The sequence below is a fragment of the Elgaria multicarinata genome, chromosome 20, assembly GCF_023053635.1.
Source record: "Elgaria multicarinata webbii isolate HBS135686 ecotype San Diego chromosome 20, rElgMul1.1.pri, whole genome shotgun sequence".
Lineage (NCBI taxonomy): Eukaryota > Metazoa > Chordata > Lepidosauria > Squamata > Anguidae > Elgaria > Elgaria multicarinata.
In genome coordinates, this window is record NC_086190.1 from 12,442,412 (window position 1) to 12,457,911 (window position 15,500).

General features: G+C 50.3%; 1 protein-coding gene across 1 annotated transcript in view; it reads right to left on the reverse strand.

The window, feature by feature from the left end:
- Positions 1–2,935: 2,935 nt before the first annotated feature.
- The window catches only part of LOC134411547 (ATPase family AAA domain-containing protein 3-like), a 47,179-nt gene continuing 34,614 nt past the window's right edge, over positions 2,936–15,500 (reverse strand). Inside the window, exons 14-16 of the mRNA XM_063145409.1 lie at positions 9,906–10,073; positions 8,904–9,012; positions 2,936–3,385 (exon numbers count right to left, since the gene is read on the reverse strand). Of these exons, the coding sequence (XP_063001479.1) occupies positions 3,218–3,385; positions 8,904–9,012; positions 9,906–10,073 (445 nt within the window). The 3' untranslated portion in view covers positions 2,936–3,217. The remainder of the gene's footprint in view (positions 3,386–8,903; positions 9,013–9,905; positions 10,074–15,500) is intronic.

Here is a 15,500-nt window from a genome sequence, read left to right on the forward strand (position 1 = left end):
ATTTGTGAGGCTATATACAGCAGTTGCTGGGGAACATGGGTGGGAGGGTGCTGTTGCACCGTGTCCTGCTTGTGATCAAAAGCTGGGTGGCTACTGTGTGAACAGAGTGCTGGACTAGATGGAACCACGGCCTGATCCAGCAGGGCTCTTATTGATTGATTGATTGATTGATTGATTGATTGAATTCTTATACTGTCCAATAGCCGAAGCTCTTATGTTCTGTTGCGTATTTCTCGGTCATCCCTACGCAGAGCGGGATACAGGACTCCATCGATGGCTCAAGACGTTGGCAGGACAGAGCAGCGCTTTGATTTCTCCGCGTTCCGAAACAAATACGCACACCCGGGCAATATCAGTACGGCCAAGCATTTCCCTTCCTTAACAAGGATTCCCTGCCCTCCGTCCGCTTTGCTTTGCTAACCTAGGCCTGTCAAGACCAATTTCCTCAAGCTGACCCAAAACGTCCCTGGCAAAATGGCCAAAGCCGAAGTCGCTGTCGCTTCATATAACAGCCGGGATGTTTGAGGCCAGTTGCACTGGGGGAGGCTTTGAAGGCGAGGCAAAAAAAATGTTCTCGTAGCGCGAGCACCAAGCAGGTGGCCAGGGCATCACCAAAGGCAGTGCATTGTGCCCCGCCCCAGGAATCCGGGTTCAGTGAATTTATTTTTTATTATAATTTCCTACTGCCCAATAGAATCATAGAATAGCAGAGTTGGAAGGGGCCTACAAGGCTCAATGCAGGAATCCACCCTAAAGCATCCCTGACAGATGCTTGTCCAGCTGCCTCTTAAATGCCACTAGTGTGGGAGAGACCACCACCTCCCTAGGTAACTGATTCCATTGTCGTACTGCTCTAACAGTCAGGAAGTTTTTCCTTGATGTCCAGCCGGAATCTGGCTTCCTTTAACTTGAGCCCCTTATTCCGTGTCCTGCACTCTGGGAGGATCGAGAAGAGGTCCTGGCCCTCCTCTGTGTGACAACCTTTCAAGGACTTGAAGAGGGCTCTCATGTCTCCCCTCAGTCTTCTCTTCCCCAGGCTAAACATGTCCAGTTCTTTAGGGCTTTGTTTCCATAACTGAAGTCCTCTGGGGAGTTCACAAAGCAAAGGTTGAATTTAGCTCCAAATCGAGGCGCTGTTTTCCGAACTTGGTCCTCTGCCTTTAGGAAGTGTGGTGTGGGCCCTGGGCGTCGGAAGAGGACCGAAAAGCGTTGGCTTATTTTGGTACAACCCTATGCCTTTTTAGACAGGGGGAAAAACTCCATACTGGCTGGGGAATGCTGCGAGTTGTAGGATTGTGGCGGGGTTTTTTACTGCCAGGGAAGAGGATGAGATGCTGCTTGTGGGATTTTCCTGCCTCAGGTACTAAAATAATTTGTCTGTTTTGAGGTACCAGTCCCTCTTGGCTTGGATGAGTCGGAGGGAGAAATATGCCCTCAACACACCAACAGTCATCTAAGCAATCAATAACCTTTTAGGGGATTATTGCCTCTTTTATGGGAGGCAGTCCTCTATTTGGAGGGCTCCTAGAGGTCAGCCTTCTATTTGAAGGTATCCTCTATTTCAAGGGTTGTATTGTTCAGTTCCATTTAAACAATAAAGAACCGTGTCAATGGTCGTCCGTCAACGGTTAGCATCTGGACGGAAAACAGAAACAGCACACCCATGTGACTTAGTCTTCCACAGAAGAGTGAGAAGCACTGTATTTCTGTTTAAATTCTAAAAAGAATTGTGTCCAGTTCTGGGCTCCACAATTCAAGAAGGACTCAGACAAGCTGGAGCGTGTTCAGAGGAGGGCAACCAAGATGATCAGGGGTCTGGAAACAAAGCCCTATGAAGAGACTGAAAGAACTGGGCATGTTTAGCCTGGAGAAGAGAAGATGGAGAGACATGAGAGCACTCTTCAAATGCTTAAAAGGTTGTCACAGAGGAGGGCCAGGATCTCTTCTCGATCCTCCCAGAGTGCAGGACACGGAATAACGGGCTCAAGTTAAAGGAAGCCAAATTCCATCTGGACATCAGGAAAAACTTCCTGACTGTTAGAGCAGTACAACAGTGGAACCAGTTACCTAGGGAGGTTGTGGGCTCTCCCACACTCGAGGCCTTCAAGACGCAGCTGGACAACCATCTGTCAGGGATGCTTTAGGGTGGATTCCTGCCTTGAGCAGGGGGTTGGACTCGATGGCCTTGTAGGCCCCTTCCAACTCTACTATTCTATGATTCTAATAATGATGTCTAAATTGGCATCTATATATATAGCAGTGGCTGGGGAACATGGGTGGGAGGGTGCTGTTGCACACATGTCCTGCTTGTGGTCTCTGGCCGACAGCTGGTTGGCCACTGTGTAGAGAGTACTGAACTAGTACTGATTGGTAGGAGATTCAGGGCAGAGCAAAAGGAGGATTTATTCACAGAGCGCAGAATGAAACTATGGGAATTCGCTACAAGATGGAGTGATGGCCACCCATTTGGACAGCTTTAAAAGGGGGTTGGATAAATTCCTGGAGGCGAAGGTTGCCCTGATGGTTGTGTGCTCTCTCTAGTATTCGAGGCAGTAAGCCTGTGTGCCCCAGTTGCTGGGGAACATGGGTGGGAGGGTGCTGTTGCACCGTGTCCTGCTTGTTCATCCCCGGCCGTTGGCTGGTTGGCCCCTGTGGGAACAGAGTGCTGGACTAGATGGACGCTTGGTCTGATCCAGCATCAGGGCATGTCTTATGTTCTTAATGTGGCCCCCGAGAACTAATCTGAATTGAACGCGGCCCTCGAGATAGAAGAGGTTCAACACCTCAGCTCTGGAGTGAAAAACCAATTAAAAAACCCTGGCGGTTCAGTGTAAAAGCCTCTCTTTTTGGTGAAAGAGGGAGCTGACCACACTCCCCTGCCGTGACAGGGACATCTAGAAGAAAGATAGGACGCAAGACAGGGAGGCGGGGCGCTTGCCGTTTGGCAACGGAACTCTTTTAATATATTTTCATCTGCTTCGATACAGCCAGACGCACACAATTATTCCAGGTGAGGTATCAAAAGACCCCGAGGAAGCGGATATTCCAGCGCCTGGAATCGTTCCCGCCCCCTCCAGTAAGACGTCCTTGTTTTCTTTGACATGATTCCAGTGAGGCCGCGGCCCCACGGCCAGAGGACACTTTCCCATCATCCCCTGCTGCCGCGGACAACGGTCTGCCCTCTCCTCCTCCTCTTCCTCCCAGCCGCCAAGGCACCTCACGCGGACTTCCCCAGAGCCAGAGGCAAAGGCTGGCTCTTGCCAGGCTCCACGCCTTCCGCTTTCAGCCACTCCATTTTCTGCTTGTGCTGCTGGACGGCGTCGGCCACCCGGGCGTCGATCATGGCCTCCGTGAGCACGCCGTCCTCCGAGGCGTACGCCGCTGCCTGAAGACGGAGAAAGGAAGTATGAGCGCCTGTTTCAGTGTGGCCCTCCCCAAAACGAAACTTTCCTGGAGCGCAGCGAAGAGTCGCCTTTTCAACCCTCTTTGAGGTCCGGCTCATTTATTTATTTATTTATTTTTGTCCCAGGGTCGCCCGCCGCGAGGCTGAAAACCCGCCGTTCCCCCATAAAGGGATTTCCAAAGGGAGACTCCAGTGTGAATGTGCTGAATCGGAATTCCTCGAGAAGGTTGATTCGGTTCTGCTAGGCTTGAAGAGAGACACTGGTTTGCTGTCACATTGTAAGGCAGGGGGACAGAACCTGACCCGGGTGGGGGGCAGAACCGTCCCTCCAGGCCCACTCAAAGGCTCCGCGTCCCTTATTTATTTATTTACAGTTATATACCGCTCCCATAGCCAGGGCTCTCTGGGCGGTTTACAGAAATTCTAAAATTGAGATAAAAACAAGTAAACGAAATTTAAAATTCTAAAACACAGAACATACACACCGAAAGCATTAAAAACCGTTAAAAAACTAAACATGTGGGTGATTAAGATGTGCCGCCATATGCCTGGGCAAAGAGGAAAGTCTTAACCTGGCGCCGGAAAGATAGCAGCGTTGGCGCCAGGCGAGCCTCGTCAGGGAGATCGTTCCACAGTCTGGGGGCCACCACCGAAAAGGCCCTGTCCCTTGTTGCCACACTCCGAGCCTCTATCGGAGTAGGCACCCGGAGGAGGACCTTAGATGTTGAACGTAGTGACCGGGTATATTCACGTCGGGAGAGGCGTTCTGTCAGGTATTGTGGTCCCAAGCAGTGTAAGGCTTTATAGGTCAAAACCAGCACCTTGAATTGGGCTCGGAAACATACAGGCAGCCAGTGCAAGCAGACCAGAGCAGGTTTTATATGGTCGAACCTTCTGCTTCCCGAAATCAATCTGGCCGCTACATTTTGCACAAGCTGCAGCTTCCGAACCGTCTTCAAAAGCAGCCCTACGTAGAGTGCATTGCAGTAATCTAACTTGGAGGTTACCAGCGCTGGGCCACCAACCAGTTACCTAGGGAGGTTGTGGGCTCTCCCACCCTAGAGGCCTTCAAGAGGCAGCTGGACAACCATCTGTCAGGGATGCTTTAGGGTGGATTCCTGCATTGAGCAGGGGGTTGGACTCGATGGCCTTGTAGGCCCCTTCCAGCTCTGCTATTCTATGATTCTATGATTTGCTTGGGTAGCTCATGCGATCCCTTCCTGATGCCGCCGCCGCTAATGGACGCCCGCCGGAGCCGGGAATGCAGGTGCTCCCTGGCGAAATGGGGGGTCCGGGCGTCCGGAAGAGCCAACGTTTTCACAAGGCCCGTCTCTTGGATGTGGCATTTGGGGAGGGGGAGGGCCACGAAGGAGCGGGCTTCACCTCTCCAGCGCACGCTGGCCACCTTTATTTATTTTTTATTGCCGTGGCTCCAGCTGGGGCCATGCGGTTCATGCTTGGCTGGTTCTCTCAATGACTTTCTAAAAATAGACGTGCCCGGGGCCCCGGCTGTCAGGAAGGCGAGCGGGAGAACGCAGCTACCCCCCCTCCCCACCAGGAGAAGCGTGCGCCTGTCAAAGCGAAACACTTGGACTTTGTTGAGAGGTGGATGTCTTGTCACGGCAAGAGCTGGCAGGCCGGACACTGTTCTGTTTACCTTGAGATATTCACACTCCTCCGCCCCCCGCACACACACTTTATCATCCTGATCATGAGGGCTAGAACCTTGCCCTTAAAAAAAAAAATCAAAATCAGCCCCAGCTGAATTTGGCACACACAAAGGGCAACTGTAGGAACGCCGAAGGGATTGCACAAGCGGAACGCACGACCACTTGCGCATACGTATCTCTTCTTGTGCATCGTTCAAAACCTAGCATCATTTGCGCTCACGGGACGGCACAACTGGACACTGCCCATGGTGCTCCTCTTCCCGTTTGTATCCGTACGACAACCCTGCGAAGTACGATGAGGCCCAGAAAGTGAGCGGCTGGCCTACGGTCACCCAGTGGACTTCAGCGCCGGGAAGGCGGGTTTGAAGCCCCTTTTGTCGAACCAACGGATGGGGAAACTGAGGTTCTCCAGATGTTGCTGCATTGTTCCCATTTGCAGAGAGAGAGAGAGAGAGAGAGAAAGGGTGGAAACACTGCTGCAATGGGGGCGTTGGCAGAGGGGGTGAAAGAAAACAAATTAAAAGGAATTAGAGGCAAATTAAGCAGCCGTCGTCAGCGGCAATTAAGCCTTCCCCTCGGGATTCGCTCGAAGGTGCGCCGTGCAACAGGCCAAAAGCGGTGGAGAAATTGCTGCCGTTAAGCTCCGGGAGGAAAAAAATGGCCGCCTTTTTTGTTGTTTAACGTTCCGAGGTGTCGGCTGAAGAGGCCGTGAACTTCGCCTCCCAATCGAGACGTGGTTCTTGTGTGAGCCCCCGTTTTCTTTAAGGGCGTCGCAACGCTTCTCCGGGGCTGGCCGGGAAAGGGAAGAGGGACACGCCGAGAGGAAACAAGAGTCTAAAAATGCCACCGCAAGGCATCCATTTGCCTCAAGGCTGTTTAGCGGCTCCGGAAACGCAAGCGCGTGGAGGAGGAAAAAGGAGACATCACACACACACACACACCCGTTTCCGGCATTTTCTCAAGACCCGCAAATCCAGTCAGGTTTTGATTCCGTTCCTAGCCCACCTACCCTCGGGGCGGGGGGTGTTTGTAGGGCTGAGCCGAAAGTTAGAATGTGTGTGTGTGTGTGTGTGTGTGAGAGAGAGAGATGTGAGCAAGAGAGTAATAGGTGTGTGTATGTAAGAGAGAAAGAGGGTTGTGTGTGTAAGAAAGATGTGTGTGTGTATCTGTGTGTGATCAAATGTGTCTGAGAGAGAATATGCATGTGCGTGAGAGAAGTGTGTAAGAGAGAGATGTGTTTTGTGTGTGTGTGTGAGAGAGAGATAATGTGTGTGTTTGTGTGTGAGAGATGTGTGTTTTATGTGTGTGTGTGAGAGAGAATGTGTGTGTTTGAGTGTGTGTGAGAGAGAGAAAGATAATGTGTGTTTCTGTTTGTGTGAGAGAGATAATGTGTGTGTTTCTGTGTGTGAGAGAAAGTTAATGTGTGTTTTGTGCGTGTGTGAGAGATAATGTGTGTGTTTGAGTGTGTGTGTGAGAGAAAGATAATGTGTGTTTCTGTTTGTGTGAGATAATGTGTGTGTTTCTGTGTGTGTGAGAGAAAGAATGTGTGTTTGTGTGTGAGACAGAGATAATGTATGTGTTTGAGTGTGTGTGTAAGAGAAAGAGATAATGTGTATTTCTGTGTGTGTGAGAGAGAAAGAATGTGTGTGTTTGTGTGTGAGAGAGATGTGTGTGTTTGTTTGTGGGTGAGAGAGATAATGTGTGTGTTTCTGTGTGTGTGAGAGAGAAATAATGTGTGTTTCTGTGTGTGACAGAGAAGTAAAATGTGTGTGTGTGTGAGAGAGAGAGAGAGAGAGAGAAAGAATGAATGAGAGGGTGAGCGCATGCACACACACACACGTACATGTGGGGCAATGCAAGGGCGAGTGTGCACTTGTGACCCGAAGGGCCCGGTGGCAGGGCCTCTGACCACCGCCCGGCTGAAGGGCAAGCCAGGCAGGACTCCTGCAGGCTCTCAGACGCACGGGGCAGCTGCGGCTCGCGGCTGACGAACGAGGTTTTAATGAGAAAACGTTCCTCGGAATGCAAAGCAGGGAGGGAGGCACGGTTGAAGAAGCCACTCGCTCCCCGCCCCCGCCCAGCAGACACCAGCAAGCGTCCGCCCGGGTGCCGCGCTGAGATGAGGAGGAGAGACGGCAAGCGGCGCTTCAGGAGAAATGACGCAGCCTGAGGATCTCTGGAAGGGAGCCAGCGTCCGCTTCGCCGCTGCCTTAGCGGCCCCAGGGGGCCGAATGCGCTTCGGCAGCTAAAAGGCTGCGTTGGATTGGCCCAGGGGAGGTGGGGGCAGCAAGTGTGCAAGCTTGCATGTTTCACAGAACTGCTAGAGCAGAAAAGAGCAAGGTTCCGCGTGAGAATCGGTAGCGCAGGGCCCCTCGGCCCACAGTGGTCTTACTTCGCGTTTACAACTGCCCTCCACCCTTCCGTCTCTGCCGGCCTCGCACGGTCGATGGAAGCCACGTCCTTTGATCCCCTGGTCTCATGCGTGTGCGGTTGCAGTTCCGACCACCGAAAGGCCACTCTGTACACACTCTAAAAAAACCCTTTTCTTCACATTTGCTTCGGCAGAATTGCCAGAGATCTGCCCAATGCAACGCAGCCGCCCACCCCAGCACGAGCTGAAATCGAACAAGTTGTACCTGAGCGTCTGCAAAACTGTGTTGACAGCAAAGTGTTGCAGTTTATTTATTTGACTGACTGATTGACTGATTAAAACATAAAATTGTAGAGTTGGAAGGGGCCTATAAGGCCATCGAGTCCAACCCCCTGCTCAAGGCAGGAATCCACCCTAAAGCATTTGTACCCCTGCCCTATAACTCTGGGATCGGAGGGGCGGCGTACAGATAAAATCAATTCAACGTATCAAACCCTGGTTAGGCCTCATCTAGAGTATTGCGTCCAGTTCTGGGCTCCACAGTTCAAGAAGGACGCAGACAAGCTGGAGCGTGTTCAGAGGAGGGCAACCAGGATGATCAGGGGTCTGGAAACAAAGCCCTATGAAGAGAGACTGAAAGAACTGGGCATGTTTAGCCTGGAGAAGAGAAGATTGAGAAGCACTGTATTTCTGTTTAAATTCTAAAAAGAATTGCATCCAGTTCTGGGCTCCACAATTCAAGAAGGACGCAGACAAGCTGGAGCATGTTCAGAGGAGGGCAACCAGGATGATCAGGGGTCTAGAAACAAAGCCCTATGAAGAGAGACTGAAAGAACTGGGCATATTTAGCCTGGAGAAGAGAAGATTGAGGGGAGACATGATAGCACTCTTCAAATACTTAAAAGGTTGTCACACAGAGGAGGGCCAGGATCTCTTCTCAATCCTCCCAGAGTGCAGGACACAGAATAACGGGCTCAAGTTAAAGGAAGCCAGATTCCAGCTGGACATCAGGAAAAACGTCCTGACTGTTAGAGCAGTACGACAATGGAATCAGTTACCTAGGGAGGTTGTGGGCCCTCCCATACTAGAGGCATTCAAGAGGCAGCTGGACAACCATCTGTCAGGGATGCTTTAGGGTGGATTCCTGCTATAAGCAGGGGGTTGGACTCGATGGCCTTGTAGGCCCCTTCCAACTCTGCTATTCTATGATTCTATGATTAACAGCTAATATCAGTAAACAGTAAAAACAAATTTAGCTCTCAAAGGCTTTGATAAAAAGCTTCATTTTAGCTTGGCACCGAAACGAAGCCAGTGTCGGCGCCAGTCAGGCCTTCAAGGGGAGGGGATTCCACAACCAGGGTTCCACCACAGAATAGGCCCTCTCCCATGTCCCAGCCTAATGTATGTCTCACATTGGTGGGACGAGGAGGAGGGCTAGAAGGTGGGATTTGGGTCTTACCTGCCAGGCTACAGCGAGCTGGGAAATTTCTCGTCCAGACATGCCTTCCGTCAGCTTGGCAATCTCAGAACACTTTTCCCCGTAGTCAAACTGAGCCAGCTTCAGGCGTCTGAATGTGAAAAGAGAGCATGGGTCACGGTTAAAATGGGGCAGTGTGGCGTAGTGGTTACCGCAGCCTTCCTCAACCTGGTGCCCTCCAGATGGGTGGGACTTCAATTCCCATCAGGCCCAGCCAGCATGGTCAGGGATGCTGGGTGTTGTAGTCCCACGCATCTGGGTTGGGGTAAGCTGTAGGGATGTGCTCCGCTTCTCCTCGGACCGGAGAAGCAGGAGCAGATCGGGGGGCTTCGCCTCCCCTTAAGGCGGAGGCGAAGAGGATCGGGGGAGCCGAGGAGCGTTGCGGAGCGGATCAAGGGGAAGGCGGATCCTTCGCCTCAATCCGGAGCTCTGCATAAAAGGTAAGGGGGGTTTACTTGGCCCTGTCGCTGTCGCTGCCACCCATGTGGCGACGGCGGCAGAGCCAGGTAAGGGAGAGGAGGGAGGGGGGGTCTTACCTGCGTCTGTCCCGGCTCATCCCAGCTTCACTAGAGCCCGCGTCTCAACCAGGAAGTGTAGGCCGCAGGGCCTACAGTTCCTGGTTGAGACGCGGGCTCTAGTGAAGCTGGGATCGGCCGGGATGGACACAGGTAAAGGGGAGGAGGGGGGGGGCTTACTTGGCGCCACTCCCCGCCATTGCGGAGCTCCAATTCGGAGCCGGAGCTCTGCAGCGGAGTGGAGCGGCCCCTAGGCGGATCGAGGCGGGGCGGATCGGGCGCGAAGAGGATCGCGGGGTCCCGTGCACACCCCTAATAAGCTCCACCCAAGTGTCATGCTTTCAACAGCTTTAAAAGTCGAATGGCCCATTTTGAAACAGTGTAGACCAGTAGTTTGGAAAAAGCCGACCGCCACCCCAGATCCTCCAATCCAACAGCAGCAAAATAACGTCCGCCAGTGTTTACTGACTGCTTGCCCTCCGTGGCTGGCTTTAGGACGTGCTTGTCGAAATACATCCGGACCAGTCTCTCTCGCTCTTCTAGCCCTGGCAGCTTAAAGTGAACCATTTCATCTATCCGGTCGTTGATGGCCCAGTCGAACTGCTCCGGCTGGTTGCTGGCTAAGACGAGCATGAACCTGCAGGGAAAAGGAAAATGAAGTCATAGAATCATAGAATAGTAGTGTCGGCCATCAACTTCTGCAAGGCGCTCTATATCAGGCTACCTTTGTGCCTAGTCCGGGAACTTCAACTAGTTCAAAATATGGCAGCCAGGTTGGTCACCGGTACACCTAGGGGTGACCACATCACACCAGTCTTAAAATCTCTTCGTTAGCTGCCAATTAGTTTCCGGGCGAAGTATAAAGTGTTGGTTATCCCCTTTAAAGCCCTACATGGTTTGAGTCCAGGTTACTTGCGGGATAGGTGTCTCCCGTACGATCCGCCCCGCACACTCAGGTCCTCTGGGAAGAATCTACTTCAGCCAGCAAAGACTAGGCTGACAACCATAACCCAGAGGACCTTCTCTTCTGCCGCTCCCAGACTATGGAATAGCCCGCCGGAGGAGACTCGTCAACTTGACAGTCTTTTAGAATTCAAGAAAGCTATATAAAGACTGATCTCTTCCGGCAGGCCTATCCAGTAGAATTTTAGGATATTTTAATGTGTTTTTAGGATGCTTTTAGGATGTTTTTAACAGTGCATACTATGTTTTTAATCAGTATTTTATGTATTTTATACTTGCTGTTGTTCTCCGCCTCGATCCAATTGGAGAGGCGGGTAAGAAATAAATTATTACTATTATTAACATCAAGTCCAACTCCCTGCACAAGGCAGGAATCCACCTTAAAGCATCCCTGACAGATGCTTGTCTAGCTGCCTCTTGAAGGCCTCTAGTGTGGGAGAGTCCACCACCTCCCTAGATCATTGGTTCCATTGTCGTACCACTCTAACCATCAGGACGTTTTTCCTGCTGTCCAGCCGGAATTTGGCTTCCTGTAACTTCAGCCCATGATTCCATGTCCTGTACTCTGGGATGATCGAGAAGAGATCCTGGCCCTCTTCTGTGTGACAACCTTTCAAGTATTTGAAGAGGGCCTTCCTGGACCTCGAGCCTCCAGAGGTGTTGGGTAACAACCTTTCAAGTATGCACGTGACCACCCCGACAGTTTTTCCCTCCTGAAAGCAAGTCATTTAAACCTAATTCCCCTTCACACCAGGATGAGCTGCGTAGATGTAAACTCAGAGAGACTGTTGCCCGGTTCACCCATGGATTACGCTGCCGCTGCCATAAAATGCACTGAAGACACATTGATTCGCGGGTGTTAAGAGGCACACGGGACCCATGATGAAACTTTCCAGAGATGTAGCGGCACTCAGCCAAAAGGGAGCTCTTAAAAGCACTGCTACTTCAATTCCCGTTCCTTTGCTTGCATCTCATTATCCAGTGCCTCTGTTCAAACAAAGAACACCCCTCATCAACCAGGGCCAATTGAGAGATCCCATCTGTGTGAATTCTGACTACAAGTGACCCGATCCGCACCACCTCTTCCACTGGTAGGTCGTGACCCAAAAGTGGGTCCCGCAATCCATCCAGATGGGCCGGGGGCAAAGCTGATGCCGCCATGTTTGGCAGTTGTGAAAGTGGGCCCCATGTTGTCGGTTTATTTCTTACATTTATATCCTGCCCTTTTTTCCTCCAAGGAACCCAAGGCGGTGTACATAATCCTCCTCCTCTCCATGTTATCCTCACAACAACAACCCTGTGAGGTGGGTTGGGCTGAGAGCCTGTGACTGGCCCAAAGTCACCCAGTGGGCTTCCATGGCCGAGTGGGGACTAGAACCCGGATTTCCAGTCCAACACCTTAGCCACTACATCACCGCACTGGTTGGGAGCGAGGTGGGTCTGGAACAGTTCATAGAATCATAGAACAGTAGAGTTGGAAGGGGCCTACAAGGCCATCTAGTCCAACCCCCTGCTCAAGGCAGGAATCCACCCTAAAGCATCCCTGACAGAGGGTTGTCCAGCTGCCTCTTGAAGGCCTCTAGTGTGGGAGAGCCCACAACCTTCCTAGGTAACTGATTCCACCGTCGCACTGTTCTAACAGTCAGGAAGTTTTTCCTCTGGGAAGAATCTACTTCAGCTAGCAAAAACCAGATTAACAACTGTTACTCAGAGGACCTTCTCTTCTGCCGCTCCCAGACTGTGGAACGGCCTGCCGGAGGAGACTCGTCAACTTGACAGCCTTTTTAGCATTTAAAAAAGCAATAAAGACTGATCTCTTCCGGCAGGCCTATCCAGTGGAATTGTAGAATGTTTTAAAGATGTTTTAATCGTGTATGGTATGTTTTTAATCAGTATTTTATATCGTGTTTTCATACTGTCTGTTTTACACTTTGAATGGTTTTTAGTTTTTGTGAAGCGCCCAGGGAGCTTCGGCTATTGGGCGGTAGAAAAATGCAGTAAATAAATAAATAAATAAGCGCAGGGATCCGAAAGGCAGAGGTGTCTTCCCTCCCTTGGCCGTGCTATCACAGCGCAGGCCGCAAACTGACGAAATGCTTTCATAACGATAGCTGCTGTTGCTGCTCATTTTCTTCCCTCCGCCCTGTTCTCAGCAACTTGGATTTTAACGCAGCCGCTGCCTTAATGGCGCATTATGATCTGAAACGGCCTTCTTCGCGGGAGCCGTCGGAATAGCGGCGTTCTCGCCATCTGTCATGAGCCGGGCCCCGCTGGGGTGTGTGTGTGTGTAGGGGGGGAGAGGCGACGAGCAATTTCTGCATTCATTTGCAACTGGCAGCTTTTCAGACGTCCCGTCCCTGGCTCTCGCACATATGCAAGGAAGCGGCTACGCGGCCTCCAAGGCCCCCCAGTGTTGAGGTAAGGAGATGAAGGCCCCCAAATAGGAACGTAAGAAGAGCCCTGATGTTAGACCAGTCCGAGGGTCCATCTAGTCCAGCACTTTGTTCACTCAGTGGCCAACCAGCCATCGGCCAGGGACCCACAAGCAGGACATGGTGCAACAGCACCCTCCCGCCCATGTTCCCCAGCAACTGGGGCACATAGGCTTATTGCCTCGAATACTGGAGATAGCACACAACCATCAGGGCCATTGATAGCCTTGCCCTCCAGGAATGTATCCAACCCCCTTTTAAAGCCATCCAAATGGGTGGCCATCGCCGCATCTTGTGGCAGAGAGTTCCACAGTTTGACTATGTACCGAGTGAAGACCTATTTCCTTTTATCTGCCCTGAATCTCCCACCAGTCAGCTTCAGGGGATGACCCTGGGTTCTAGCATTACGGGAGAGGGAGAAAAATGTCTTTTTTAAAATGTTTTTTTAATAAAAAAAATTGCACTAGAGGATACATCGTTTTAGGCGTTTCTGTTTGATGGAACAGCTCTGGTTTGTCTTGGGTGTTTGCTTAAGAAGAGAGCATTCCCAAGAACACTTGAAACAGATTACTTAAGCCAGAACTGAACAGGGATCTCAAACATGCGTCTTGCTTTGTAAATTGAAACGCACACGAACGGGCCACTGAGAGTTTGGTTGAAGATGGAAAGAAAAAGTAGTACCGTATTTCTTCGACTGTAAGACGCCATCGATTGTAAGACGCACACTAATTTCAGTACCACCAACAGAAAAAAAAAAGCTTTGATTCTAAGAATATTAATCGCACCCGCGATTCTAAGACGCACCCTGTTTTTAGAGATGTTTATATGGGGGGAAAAGTGCATCTTAGAATCGAAGAAATACGGGGGATAATGGAAAATTGAAGTGCACCAAGACGGCGTCTAGAAACTTCATTTATTTATTATTGCTTTTATATCCTGCCTTTTTGCTTCCAATGAACCCAAGGTGGCATACATAATCCTCCTCCTCTTCACTTTATCCTCACAACAACAACCCTGTGAGGTAGGCTGGGCTGAGAGTCTGTGATTGGCCGAAAGTCACCCAGTGGGTTTCCATGACTGAGTGGGGACTAGAACCCGGATCTCCCAACTCCCAAGTCCAACACTTCCCCCACTACGCCACACTGGCTTTGGACTTCAACTCCCATCAGCCTAGGCTGCGTAGGCAATGGTAGAATCATGGAATCGTGGAGTGGGAAGGGGCCACAAGTATCATCTAGTGCAACCCTCCGCAACGTGCAGGAAAACCAATTCAACCATCCAAGAGGTGCCTGTCCAACCTCTCCTGAAAAACCTCCAGAGATGGAGAACCCACAACCTCCGTAGGTAGACCGTTCCACTGTTATGCAGAACTTACCGCCAGAACGTTTCCCCTTATATTTAATCGGAATCTAGGTAGCTATAACTTACACCCATTATTCTGGGTCCTAATTTCTGTGGCCGTGGAAAATAGTTCTTGACCATCTTCCCTGTGGCACCTGAGGCAATACCCGCCTTTCGGTCCCTTAGGTATGTCTGGGGGTTTGTATATTCTAGCGAGTGTGGAATGTTTGACTGAGTGGGTGTGGCTAGTGATGCGTCGAGAGAGCGGGAGGGAGGAGCTTAAATAGGTTGGCTGAGGGGATTGTGAGGGTTAGTTTGAGGTTTGGTTTTAGTCTGGGAGTTTTAGTCTGGCTTGTGCTTCGTGAGAGCGTTTGGTGTGTGAGGAGTGAGAAGAGATAGGATTTTAAGGGACTCGGGATGGTTGTTTTTAAATATAAAAATAAGCAGGTTTGATCTAAATTGAAATACTAAAGATATGTTAAATTTCAATAAACTTTACTTTGTGTTCTGTTACCACAAACCACGCGTCAGCTCGGATTTATTACCTGCTATATCACACAGGCTCTCCCACATTAGAGGCCTTCAAGAGGCAGTTGGACAACCACCTGTCAGGGATGCTTTAAGGTGGATTCCTGCATTGAGCAGGGGGTTGGACTGGATGGCCTTGTAGGCCCCTTCCAACTCTGCTGTTCTATGATTCTATGACAGTGTAAAAACATCTACCGATACACCTGCAGTTCAGTACCTCAACAATAGAACTTATTTTCCAAAACCCTTTACCGTGTTCCCTCACATATAAGGGAAAGGTTGGTTTGGTTTTATCCTTTCCACAGGCTTTTCAAGAGGTGGCGCTTGGCTTGAGAAAAGTGTCCTAGGCAAGGCCTAGGACACCCTTTGATGGACCTGAACTAGGGTGACCATATGACCGGATTTTCCTGGGTTTTTGGTGACAAATCCGAGAGGGGGAGGGGAAATCCGGATTTTTCCAATCTTCCCCAGCCAAAGAGCAGCTCTAATGGGAATTAACAAAAATGCTTATAACTCCGTCATTTTTAAAGATAAAGACATGAAACTTCACACGATGGTAGCTCTTAGGAAGGGCTTTAGTCATACCAAATTTGAAACAGATCCGTTCATCCATTGATTTTTTAGGATTTTTTTAATAATTGAGGTTTTAAAATTATTTTTAAAATCGTCACTTTTAAAGATAAAGAGATGAAACTTCGAAAGGTTTTAGGTAGAGCTTTAGCCATACCAAATTTGAAACAGATCTGTTCATCCATTGATTTTTTAGGAATTTTTTAATAATTGAGGTTTTAAAATTGTTT